Source organism: Protopterus annectens, chromosome 3.part0 (genome assembly GCF_019279795.1).
Source record: "Protopterus annectens isolate FY-2018-M chromosome 3.part0, PAN1.0, whole genome shotgun sequence".
Lineage (NCBI taxonomy): Eukaryota > Metazoa > Chordata > Ceratodontiformes > Protopteridae > Protopterus > Protopterus annectens.
In genome coordinates this window covers 1,126,546,808-1,126,559,905 of record NC_056731.1, presented here as the reverse complement: position 1 = coordinate 1,126,559,905, position 13,098 = coordinate 1,126,546,808, and the positions used below count along the sequence as shown (strand labels likewise).

General features: G+C 42.2%; 1 protein-coding gene across 2 annotated transcripts in view; it reads right to left on the bottom strand.

The window, feature by feature from the left end:
- The window catches only part of NPC1 (NPC intracellular cholesterol transporter 1), a 1,151,083-nt gene that overhangs the window by 611,799 nt on the left and 526,186 nt on the right, over nucleotides 1-13,098 (bottom strand). For both annotated transcript variants that reach the window (XM_044065361.1, XM_044065360.1), the window contains exon 9: nucleotides 548-774. In XM_044065361.1, coding sequence (XP_043921296.1) covers nucleotides 548-774 — 227 coding nt within the window. The remainder of the gene's footprint in view (nucleotides 1-547; nucleotides 775-13,098) is intronic.

The window sequence follows — 13,098 nt, the reverse complement described above, 5'->3', positions numbered from 1 at the left end:
AACCTCACAAAGGGAATTTTCAACCTCTGCCATCTACCTAGTAGCCAAGCACCCCAGGAGCTTTCCCTCCTGCTTCTGCTACTGGCACAATTAAACTGCCAACATTTAAGGTACTACTTTACACTGTGATGCTCCTAGAGGCAGTACATAGACAATGCTAGTGTGCATGAGGAGCAATAATTTAGTTCTCATTTTAAGCATCATATGTGAAAAATATCCTCTGAAGTGTATCAGGCTTGAAATTCAAACTGTGAAAGTGGAAGAAAAGAAATACCTGGCAGCATGTGACATCACAAACTACACCAGTTCCTGGTGCACACATCTCCAAATAAGGAACCTTCTGAGAAAAATAAAGTACCCGACAGTGCCTAGAGGAGCCGAGGAATGAAACACACTATCTTTGCAGCATGAATGAATTGTTTAAAAGAATCCCACAATAAAAAAAAAAATACAAGACTGTCAATGCAGGTCAAACTGCATTGCAACACAAATGTAATCTACAAGCCACAATCAGTAACATGCTTTTAGCAGAGGAGGTAATGCTTACCTAACACAGTACAGAAAATGTGAGTGGTAATCAGCATAGACCCAAAAATCATCCTGTACAGTATGGTTCAGAACTGAATGACTGTTTTGGAAGTAGTTAAGCACACTTAGGATTGTACAATTGTTATTGTAAGGTGCCAGAGGTGCCAAACAGATATCCTTTAACGTTACAGTTTCATTGTTGTAGTGGGCTTGAATCTGTTCAATTGCATCCTGAAGATCCAGTACCTACAAAACAAGACAGAAAACACCTCAAAGAAATGAAGCAAGCGTATAGAAAACTTCAGACAGTGTTGGATCGTTAGAAGCATTACACAGAGTTAAAATGTAGACATTCTTCTATACACTGATAAAAACAAAAGTCTAGAATCCCTCCAAAGAAACAGTTCTGCAAAGAAGATATACCACTTTATAAACGTCAAGCAAGACATGCATAAAGTACAGCTGTGTACACTTACCATAAATGTAGATGTTCAGAGTGTATTCACTGTTGCAGTCATCACATTTGGGTTATCTGTCTGCAGGTAGCCCCTCAGCCAGCCTGAATACCAGAGTCTTCGGATTTCTGCGTCGGATGCTGTCGCTTCTTCCTTGATGTTAGGTCATCAGGGATATAAAACATGCAGCCGATGCCATTACCTCAGTTTTTCTTGCCCCAGATATCAGGTGCCCCCACAATAGGGAGCTATTATATGGTATGGTACACCCCCAGCCAAAAGCAAATACACATGATATAATATACGCCAAACAAGAAGGAAAGGTAGAGGTAAGAGAAGTCAGGGGACTGGAGGGAGGGTAACCAGGACTGCAACAGTGAATACACTCGAACATTTATATTTATGGTAAGTGAACACAACTGTACTATGTTCTTCGTGTTTCACTGTTGCAATCAATCATCACATTTGAGTAGATTCCCAAAGCTAAGGAAGGGAGGAGGAAGTTAAAGAGCATTAGGGCCAGCTATTAATCTCTGCATGACTGCAGTGGCAAATCCAGCTCTGGATTTAGAAAAGATAGGCAAGTGGTAATGCTTAGTGAAGGTATGTACAGAGCTCCATGTAGCAGCTTCTATGATGTCCCTGGTAGGGACCCCTCTCAGAAATGCCGCAGAGGTAGATGCAGCCCTGGTAGAATGTGATCTTATCCCCTTGTGGGGTAGGTTTTCCATGGTGCTTCTAGCAGAAATGGATATGATGGGCTATCCATTTGGAAATGGTTTGCTTTGAAATAGCCTTCCCCTTTGCCCCTGCAGCAAAGCTAACTAGCAGCTGTTCAGATTTTCTCATAGGCTTAGTCCTGTCCAAATAGAATCTAAGTAATCTGTGCACGCCCAGAGTGCAGTATTCGTTCCCCTTTTTTCTGTGGATTAGAGAAAAAAGAAGGCAAATGAATGGACTGATTTAGGGCCACAGAAGACACCACCTCGGGCATAAAGGAGGGATTAGTCCTGAAGGAAACCCTGTCCACATGGAAGATAATGAAGGGTTCCACTGCCATGAGGGCCTGTAATTCAGACACTCTTCTAGCTGAAGTAATGGCTAGAAGGAAGGCTGTTTTCCAAGAAAGGAATTTCAACTCTGCTGTAGCAGTTGGTTCAAGGGGGGGGGGGGGGGGCTTTTACAATACAAAGTTAAGGTCCCAGGCTGGAGTGGGAGCTCTCCTGAGGGGTCTTAAATTTTTTTGCCCTCTAAGGAAATGCTTTAGCAAGGGGTGAGAGAAGAGGGGTGGCTCAGTATTGTAATGTGCTGAATGGCAGAGGCATGAATTTTAATTGACAAGAAGGATAGGCCCATGTGGAGCATTTCTGTTAAGTACTGCAGAATATGAGGTAAGCTGGGCACCACTGTGCCCATCCCCTGAGCTAGGCTCCAGTAACAGTATCTTTTCCACTTTTCTGCATAGGATTCTAGGCTTCCTTGCCTCCAGAATGACATCCAGTACCTGCTTACTGAGAGATGCTAGGAGAGAGCTCAAGGAATTAGCCAGGCTGCAAGGTTCAGGGTTGAAGCTGAGGATGCAAAATCTGGCCCGCCTGCTGGGACATTGGGAAGGGGTCTTCAGCAGGTGCCATGGTTGTAGTAGTGTCATACTGTGCAAGGGGGGAGGGGTACCAGTGCTGGTGTGGTCAGTCTGGTGCAATCAGTATTATTCTTGGCTTGTCCTGTTTGACCTTTAGTAGGACCTTCGAGAGGAGAGGCAGAGGGGGGAAGGCATAAACTGAGAGGCTTTCCCAGGTGAAGGACAGGGCATCGAATTTCCAAACTTGGCTGCGGGGAGTTCGTGTGCAGAATTTGTGCAATTGGTAGTTTTGAGGGGAGGCAAACAGGTCTACCTCTGGAGTCCCACATTTGTTCCTCAAGAGGTTGAATATTTTGGGTTCTAGTTTCCATTCGTGTGGGTCCATGAGATTTCTGCATAGGTCTGCCAGTGAATTTAGTTTGCCTGGCAGGAACTGAGCTTGCAGGTGTACTTGGAAGCTCAAGGCTGTGTTCCACATAGCCATGGCTAGTCTGCAGAGAGGGTATAAGTGGGTTCGCCCCTGCCTGTTTATGTACCACACAACTGTGGTGTTGTCTGTCTTTACCAATAGTTGTCCTGGAAGAATATGGTCTTTGAAGGCTGTCAGAGCATTCTGTACAGCTAACATTTCTTTTTGATTGATATGCAGGTGCATCCGTCTTGGGTTCCATCTGCCCTGAATGCACTCCCCTGCCATGTGAGCACCCCATGCATAGTCTGAAGCGTCTGTTGCTAGGGTTTGGGTGGCAGGGGATAGAATGAAAGGGAGTCCCTGGTTGTAGTACCAGGCCTCTGCCCACCAAAGGAACTCTGTCTTCATACAAGGAATGACAGAAATCATTGTTTCCAGGTCCAGAGAATGTTGACACCATAGGCTTTTTAGATACCATTGGAGTTTCCTCATATGCAGTCTAAAATATGGAATTAGTAAAATGCAAGAGGCCATGAACCCCAGGTCTTGCAGTATTTTCCTTGCAGACATCTGGGGTTTTGTGGCGAACAGTTTGAAGCAGGTTGTCAAATAAACATGTTTCTCTGGAGTGAGAAATGCCATCTGGGAAGTTGTGTTCAAGCTTGCTCCCAGGAATACAATCTGTTGGCAGGGTACTAGGTGAGATTTCGTTTCACTGATGGTGTTCCCCAGAGAGGTTAGAAGTTTCTTTACGAATGCCAGGTGTTGTAATAGCAAGTCCTGGCTTTCTGCCTGAATAAGACCATCGTCCAAGTATGGGTAAATATGAATATTTCTCTGCCTGCAAAATGCAATGGCTGGAGCTAGACACTGAATACCCTGGGCACAGTAGATAAGCCAAAGGGAAGTGCAGAGATCTGATAGTGCATGGAGCCTGCCCTGAAGCGTAGCTATTTCCTTCAAGATTCCCTTACTGCGATGTGGAGATAGGAGTCCTTTAAGTATAGGGTTGCCAGCCAGGCATCCTTGGCTATCATGGGAAGAAGCTGTTGCAGAGTTAGCATTTTGAATTTTGGAACTACCAGAAAGGTGTTGAGAATAGAGAGGTCCAGGATGGGACACCAGGGTTGTCTTTTCTGGGTACCAGAAAAAGTCTTGAATAAAAACCTTGTCCCCTTTCTTCTGCTGGGACAGTTTGAATAGCCCTAATATTTAGAAGAGAGAGAACCTGCTGTTGGGCCTCCACCCATTGGTTGGGGGTAGGTCTGGCCAACCATTTGGGGTTGGTAGTGTGTGGAAGTGGAATCTGTATCCTTGGGGAAACTATGTTCAAAACCCATTTGTCCTGGTAATGAGTTCCCAGTTTTTTGCATGCAGGGTGAGCTTTCCTCCTAAGGGAGCAGGTAGTTGAGCAGGGCTTGGAAGGGTTAAGGTTAAGTCATTGTGCCATTTTTCCATAGGGGGGGTGGCTTACTACTCCCTGCTTTGGAAGTGGGAGCCCCCCACTGTTTAGGTCTGCGCGTAGCCTGAGACTGTAACCTAGGTGGTCTGCTGTTCCTGGGTTTGGACTGGAAAGGACCAGTTCTTGGAAGGCAAATGCCTACTGAATCTGGGAGGCTGCACTTGTAAGAAATCTTTAACAGTTTGCATAGATTTAGCTTTTTCCTCCATCCTTTTGAGGCCTTCTTCTGCTTTGTTGCCAAAAAGGCGGTATTGGTTTAAGGGAACATCCAATAATTTAGCTTTTACATGATCTGGCAAGTTTTGTTCCTTAAGTCAAGCATGCCTTCTAATTACAGACCCAGTGACAGCAGCCCTGCAAGATGCTTCTGAAGCATCAAAACCACATTGCAAAGTATGTTTACCAACTTGTTCTGCAGAATGCATTAAATCCTGTAATTCTTTGTGTTCAGTACAGTCAGGAATCAACATAATTTTCTGTTTAAGTAGCCCCATAACATGCTGCTACTTTAACATATGAAACTGGCAATTTAAAGCCCTAATGACCAAAGTAGCAGAAGTATATACCTTCTTATCCCATCTGTCTAAGGCTCTAGAATCTCTATCAGAAGGGGTAGGATTTTTGGCAACAGTAGACTTAATGCCTTTTGGTCCTTGGGAAATGGTCTCTGGATACGCAGAAGGATTCTTGAAGATGAACTTGTGAGAGTCAGGTACTCTGTAGTACCTGTCAGGTTTTCTGGGAGCTGGAGGTAAAGTGGCTGGGGTAAGGCTAGATTCCAAGAAAGCATCATCTACAATGTCCAGAACAGGAGGGATAGCTAAAGGCCTGTGTTGAGGTAGTAGTAAGAATTCCCTAAGTCTATTTTTGGAGTCAGAGTAATCCTGTCTTTCCCAGCAGAAATGCTCCCTAAGAGTATGCAAGGTTTCACTGAAAGAAAAACCCTCTGGAGTGGAAGCAGATGGAAAAGAAACCTCTGCATCAGAATCATCATCAGTAGATAAGGGCAAATCCTGGTAATCAGAAGGAGCACAAATATCAGATTCCTGATCAGGAGAATCAGAAAGAAAATCAGTTCTAGGTCTCTTAGAGGGAGAAGGCTGGCTTCCCCTAATCAAGGTAATAAGATCTTCAGCCATTCTAAGCATTTGATTTTTAGGCATATGGGCCAGAGTCTGCAGTTTGGTCGTCTGTTTTCTAGGTGTGGTGCGAGTTTTTGGCCTGGATGAAAAAGATGGCGTTGGTTTAATATGAATGTCTATAGGCCTGAATACACCCCCAGAAGCCTATGCCTGCACAGCAGCTCTAGACCCATCCAAGGTAGAGACATCCGCAGGTTCCATAGTCGAAAAAGCTTCTCACGGCATACCTGACTCCAAATGGGTCTCAGAGGTCTGTGAATCAGAAGTAGCGGGTATCACGGGATGCGAAAGCGCCTCACTGAGTACCGGCAGACTGGCGACTAGCTTAGAAGCATCGTCAGCAGTTTTGGACCTATGCAGTCTGTCTCTGTCTTTATCCTTACGTTTTTTCAGAATATCGGTAGTCGGATGGCTTGACGAAGCCATTTCAGAGTACAGAGAATGAGTACGAAATTAATTAGCGGCAAAAATAGCCCGACGACAAACAGTTCAGGCATTGAACAAGGCACAAAACAGACAACGAGGGAAGTCGTGGTCTGGGCCTAAACAAGGGATGCAGTAGGAATGAAAATCTCTAGGAGGTATTTGCTTTCCACAGGTAAGACAATTGTTAAGTTATACTGACATCGGTTAGAGCAAGAAAAAGGATCCCCAATGGGGTACTTAGCTTTTTTGAAGACTTTGGGTCTGAAACTCGAAAATGAAAATTTCAGGAGTAGGCCGACCGGCACTTGCGAACTGCTTCTGGCACTGCACGGCAAGAAAGACTGATGTAATGGCGTCGGCTGCATGTTTTATACCCCTGATGACCTGATGTCAAGGAAGAAGCGACATCAGATGACGCAGAGATCCAAAGACTCTAGTATTCAGGCCAGCTGAGGGCTACCTGCAGGCAGATAACCCAAATGTGATGACTGCAGTGAAATACGAAGAACATCAGAACTGCACGGTCAATAATGATCAACCTAAACAGAAAACAAGTGGCATTTGCACCAGCTGAAGCAACTAAATGATTTGTTAAAATACACTTATAGTTTGCCCTATCTCAGTAAATATGCCTGTATGAAGCAGTGCACTGTACTTGCAATTACAAGCATACGCAACATCACTTTTCTGATATTGCAACTGCACAGCAACAACAGTATCTCTAAACATGACATTTCAAAGATCATGCCTAATCTCCAAGCTTAACATTTTTCTTTAGAAAGTTCTAAGTAGCACTGCTTAATATTTCATAACACGCACATTCCCAGCCTGATGCACCTCTGTCCCTCCAGCCTATCCCCACACCATCCTCCACTACCCCCAAATATCCCTACAGTTTCACTCTAGCAATTCTGGATGAATCCCTTTGCTAAGTATGCTTCCCGACTATTCCAGAAGTGCAGGTCATAACAGCTGATGAGCAATGACTCAAACAAGAGTAAAAGATAAGGCCACAGGAACCTTCATGCTGCAGAAGCTAGTCAAAATCCCTACCAGGAATGAGAAGAAACACGATGGTATCACTCCTACCCGTAGTCTAGGAGGGTTCAAAAATACTGGGCCTGGTTCTCATCAACACTGCCACCCTATATTCTCACCCACAATGCCACCTTATAATACCTACAGTTGCTACCATTTGGTCATATCTGACCCACAGTTTGGCAACACTCAATATGAGGGTAATATCTGACTTACCACAAGACTACTGTGTGTCTTTAAGAGACTACTCTAAGGCAAATCTAATTCAGCTGAGGACCAGATGAAATTGAAGTGCCCACCTTACTTCAATGTCCCCATCTGACATGCTGCCACATTTGTGAACAATTTCTATTCCCGTCTCAAAGAATGGTTCAAGGCATCTGTCCCAATAAAACACACATACAATGCCAAATCCTATGGTGGAACCCTAGTGTAAACAAACTATACAATAAGAGGAAGAAACTCGTAGCCCGTAAAAGCAAACTTAATACTCGGTCATCTAGAAATTAACTCAAAAAGATCAAAGAACTCCGAAACAAAATCAAATCCTCAAAGTACAAACTGAGAATTGTTACCTCTGTTAAGGAAAACCACAAAGCCTTCTTTAGCCAAGTCAGAAACATTAAAGTTAAGATCCAACAACGCTCAAAGCAAATACATAACAACTTACTCATCCCCTGAGGGCAGAGTGAACATATTAGTGGACAAATAAACCTCTAACTTTACTCCCTTATCACCATATAACTTTATCCAAATTGGTATACTTACTCCATTCTCTCCGATTACTTCAGAGCAGGTCCTGAATGCTCTCTTCAAGGCCAAAAAACAACTGCTCCTAATAATGTATTAGGCTGCCTTCTTGTCAGTGCCAGACTCATTACTAAGCCTAGGCAACCTCAGCGTCTCCACTGAATTCGTGCCAGGGGAATGAAGAACTGCAGTAGTCATCATAGTCCACATGGGGGATCTGCTACTGACCCAGGAAACTATAGACCTACAAGCCTCCTAAGCCTCATTGGCAAAGCAATGCAACACATCATCATGGAACGTAACCACCAAGTGCCTCTGCATACATTTCCTTAAATGTTTTTCTCCCCTATCTTTTGAATCTATTAACATGGAATAGTCACACTGCTACAGAAAATGGTAATTTTGATTGTTCTTGACATCATCCATGTATGCACCTCCGGTTCTGTGAACAATCATGAAGCATGCATCACACTCACGGTGTTGTTGAGGGCATATGGGCGGTACAGAAGATTGATAACTCCCTTTCTTTTCATTTGTTTTTTCTCTACTGTTGCTCAATGATCACTCAGTGACTGCTCTTCTCAAATCCATTTGCCCTGGAACACCCCCATCTATTGTGTATGCAGCAGATCATTTTAACCAAGCTTTGGCATCCAAATCCACAACATGATGCTGTGTATTTAGGGAGATATTCTTTTCTCTGCAGCTGCTGCACACATCTATTTTGCTTAGGAATTACTGAAACTAAATGTACTGCCGATCATGATGCCAGAGCTCTCGTGAATGTTTTTTTCTACATGATTATCTACTTCCCTAGCAAAAAGTGTATTCTAATACACTTCTTCATAACTCCTTACATTGCAGTTATGTTTTTCTTAAAATGGTCTGTAAGGAAATCACTTGTTTTTACTTGTTAAAGTAACAAACACATTAAAGACAGCACTGCATAGCATTTTTTATTTTCTTGTATTCTGAACTTGTTCCAGCTAATCTGTTAAAGTAATGATATACCAAGCCCCTTTGTGTCACCAAAAACTTTGACGAAGGAGAGAAAATCTTTATTTCCGTTAACTTTTAAGCACATTACAGTAATATTTAAAAAAAACTGCCCCTTATGTTCGTGCTTTGTCCAGAAATCATGAGCACAATTTTTTTTAATACTACCTGCTAGCCGTATATTGAGCAGGAGGCTTGCTGCTGCTTAGGTTTTTTTTTTTTTTGGAGTGCTGGCATTGTTTACTGTGGTCAAGCAATACAGTGTTGGCTTCTTGTGTGGCATTTCTGTTGTATTGATTTCTTGATTCATAATTTTTAATTTTATTATGCTGTTTTTATTTTATGTGGTACAGGAGCTGTTAGCCTTATTTCATACCTCTTAGTGCAAAAAAATCTTGCCAAAGCCTGACAAATTGGGGCAAAAGTCCAAAAATAAGGACATACTCTAAATATTGCTCTGACACACTTAGAAAGTCGCTAGAGGGTTTGTGCTAACATACATTTTCTGCAGAATTTGAAGTCTGAAACTCAAATGTATGTCATTATTTAGTAACCTCATTCCTCAGATCATCCCAGTGACTTGCCATAAAACCTCAAACTTTATTAGCAATAGACCAAAAACATCAGGCAAAAATCTGGACAGTTGAGAGGTGACTTGCAATAACATTCAAATGCACAATGAACTCTTTGAGGTGCTTTACTTTGTGAAATATGCTCTGTAATGGCTGTATTTTGCAAAGTAACTGTACTGTCATACTGCAAAAACATGCAAACACTTCATAAACTTCAGACAACTTGAATAACTTTGATTAATGTGAAAAAGCAGTGCTTAGTGAAAAAATGCAGTAGTTTCCCTTATTTTATTCATTTTATGCGATTCAGACTATTTTTTAAAATATTTTCCATGTTGTGTCTTTCGGCTTTTCCCGGTTAGGGGTCGCCACAGTGGAACTCTGGTCCACTAATGACTGGTAGTTTATTTTTACGTGCCGAGTTTCCAGCCCTGATGCACAACCTTCAATGAAGGTATGCCCATTCACGCATGTCTCGACGCAGAAGACGCTCTAGCTGAGAATTGAACCGGACAGCGTCTTACTGTGAGGCGACAACGCTACCGCAGCACCACCACCGCGGATCGTTTTAAATATTTTCCATAGTTATTTCTAATCTTCTTCTTCTTTCAGCTTTTCCCAGTTAGGGGTCACCACAGCGGATCACCTGTCAGCTTATGATTGGTAGTGGAGTTTTAAAGTGTCGAGTTGTCAGCCCGGCACCTAACCTTCCACAGAAGGCACACACATGCACGCACTCATGCCTAGGACCAATTTAGCGTGTCCAATCCACCTGCAGCATGTCTTTGGGATGTGGGAGGAAACCGGAACAACCGGAGGAAACCCACGCAACCACAGGGAGGACATGCAGACTCCGCACAGAAGGCACCCAGCCGAGGATCGAACCGGAGAAACCTCTTGCTGTGAGGTGGCAACAGTAACCACTGCACCACCGCAGCTGCCCCCTACAGTTGCAGCTCCTAATAACCAATTTTCATCTAATGCAAAACAATGATTGTAAAAATGCACAGTCACTAGACTTTAAGAAGTCCCTCTCCAAGTTCCTCGTTTTAAATTTCCAGATCATTGCAAATCCCCATCACACCATTTACAAACACAGAATTTCTAAAAGTTAAGGTCAGTTTAAGTAAAAAGGCTACTTCTACCACCAACCTGCTGAAAACTAGTCTTCATGACTGTGTACCTCTATGTTTATTTGTAATATGTTTGCTTAGCAGTTCCTTATTTGTCTACACAAGAAGGCTTACTTATTATTTCTAATATTTCTGTTAATATATTGTAATATTGAATATATATGTTACTTAGAAATTTGTTTAGACTGTTCTGAATGCCTCATTTCATATTTCGCAAATAAGAAATAGCTTGAGCAAGTTTTAATACCTGAAATTCACTTCTGACCTGTTTTGCGAGTTACACGTGCAGTAGGGATGATTTACTCCTATATATTCCTCCAGCGTCAACTGAGTGTCTCAGTCTCAAACTGAAGAATCTGGATTCCTTTCTGGCCACGTCTTTTTTAGACATGCCACTTCAGGCAGCACATCACTCTTCCCTCTCTAGTATGGATGAACAGGCGGGGTAGTTCGTTTATATGCTTTATTACACAGAAACACATCAGGATGGACAGGAGCTTTACAAAATATAAACAAACTGCTTAACAGAGTACACAGACATACATGCTTACATCTCAACAGCTTACTACAAAATAGCAGTCAGGCTCACGTGCTCAGTATATACACACTTGTGCAAGCCTTTAGAAAGCTTCTTACAGTTGTACACGCACACTGACCTACAAGAGGTATGCCTTATTTTGAAGAGGAGGTTTTTGCTTACGTTTTTGAAGTTCTGTGATTACTTACTCAGATCAGGTAGTAAAAGAACATCAGCATTCACTTGGTATCTGTGATCACAGCTGACACACACCCTATGCGGCATTTCAGTTCTCAACTCCGTAGCTTGTAAGGTTTAATTTCTTCATTATGTGCTGATTACATATGGTGGAGAAGCTATTAGTCCCCCCACCTTGCATTCAAGCCAAGTGTGCTTCTAAAAAAAAATGTCACCACACTGTAAGCAGTGATTTGACTTGCTGTGTGTACCCACCTTTCTTCCATTCTCATTATTACCCGCTGCTCAGTTATCCTTATTGTAACTACCTTAAATGCCATGTTACCCTCACTGGCTGATTTCCTATAATTAACACAGCTCACCACTGCCTGGCTCAGCACGATTGCTTACTTTTTGGTGTTCTTCATAGGAACAGTGCTAAATGACTGAAGTTAATGTAAGATGTTAGCGTCTTTATTTACCTTACTTGTTTGTGTATTTCTGTCAACATTTGGGATCCTTCTTTAAATATTATGGATTTTACTAGAAGTCATTTTTCACGGATAACCTGCATCATGAACGGTTTTAGTTTATATATTTACTTTAATGTAGAAAGAATTCCCCTGTTCTGTGAGGGCACCACTTCCATGTTTCAGTGTGCAAAAATCACACTGCAGCTTACCAGTTCTACAGTTCTGACCATTTCTGAACTGGTGATAGATCTTGCAATGACAAGTCCCAAGACAAAAGAATTTCTGAAAGCAGACATGAAACATAAGAGAAAGGCATTATAAAGTTTAAATGTAATGAAGCATGCAGTGGGTATCACATATTCTAGGTAAATTAAATGTGCATTAGCAGAGCAATTAAGAATAGTGTAGCACCTAAGCAGAATCATCAGTATTATTTTAAGCTAAATGCCAACTGTCCTGTTTTTAAGTGTTGCATTCCTTACCTGATGAAATTGGTTTGATTTTAATTTTTCAGCCAGTGGCTTCCAACAGTCATGTATTAATCTGCACTGAAAAAAGCAAACCTGTAATAACTACATTATCTACTTTATTAACTGATATTGTAGGCATCCACCTGAAACGAGACTTTCTCTAGTTATGCACATTATTGTCTTTCTTTTTCTCTGACAGGGAATACCCGTGCTGTAAATTGTGTTTTATTTCATAAAGTTTGCTAAGGTGTTATCCTAACTGGTACGCAAATAATGTAACCTAGGAAGAATAGTTGAAATGTTTGGTTTATCAAGATTCTTTAAAGAATTACACTACAATACAAAAAAAAGAGGAATACTCAGAAATGCTGCATTTATCTTCTTTAGTGCAAATGTTACTGTACCCTTGAGACTATTTTGCCAAGCATTTCAGACGTTTTGTGATGTTACTCAATTTCTATTATAGGTTCATAGGTAGGTACTAGGCTATCGGCCCAAGGGCCTAAGTAAGCCTAGCCAACAAGGTTCCCTGGCTTATGCCACCAAAGAAAGATATTTTCCTGTGCCACTGCCGAGCAGAGCCACAGAAGTGATCCCCAGGGTGAATTTCCTATTTCCCATCCACTCAAGATTTTTCTTGAAGAGTGCTAATGAGGAACTTTGCTTGACACAGATGGGCAGCTTGTTTCAGAGTATGAGAAGTCTCTGGGACAGAAATCTATCCCTCCAGCAGGTCCTATTTATTGTGGTGACAGGGTTTAGGCCCCTATAGTGTGTAGCTCTGAGGGATTGGGATGTTCTTTAGTTGTAGCATGTCCAACAGCTCTGGGTTTGAGATAGCTTTATATGTTAGGCAGAGATCACCTCAGATTAGGCGATATGCTACGGAGTAAAGCTGGAGTTTTTTGAGATGGTCAGTGTAGGGCATCTGTTTGAGGCCAGTAATCCTCTTTGTGAGGTACTTC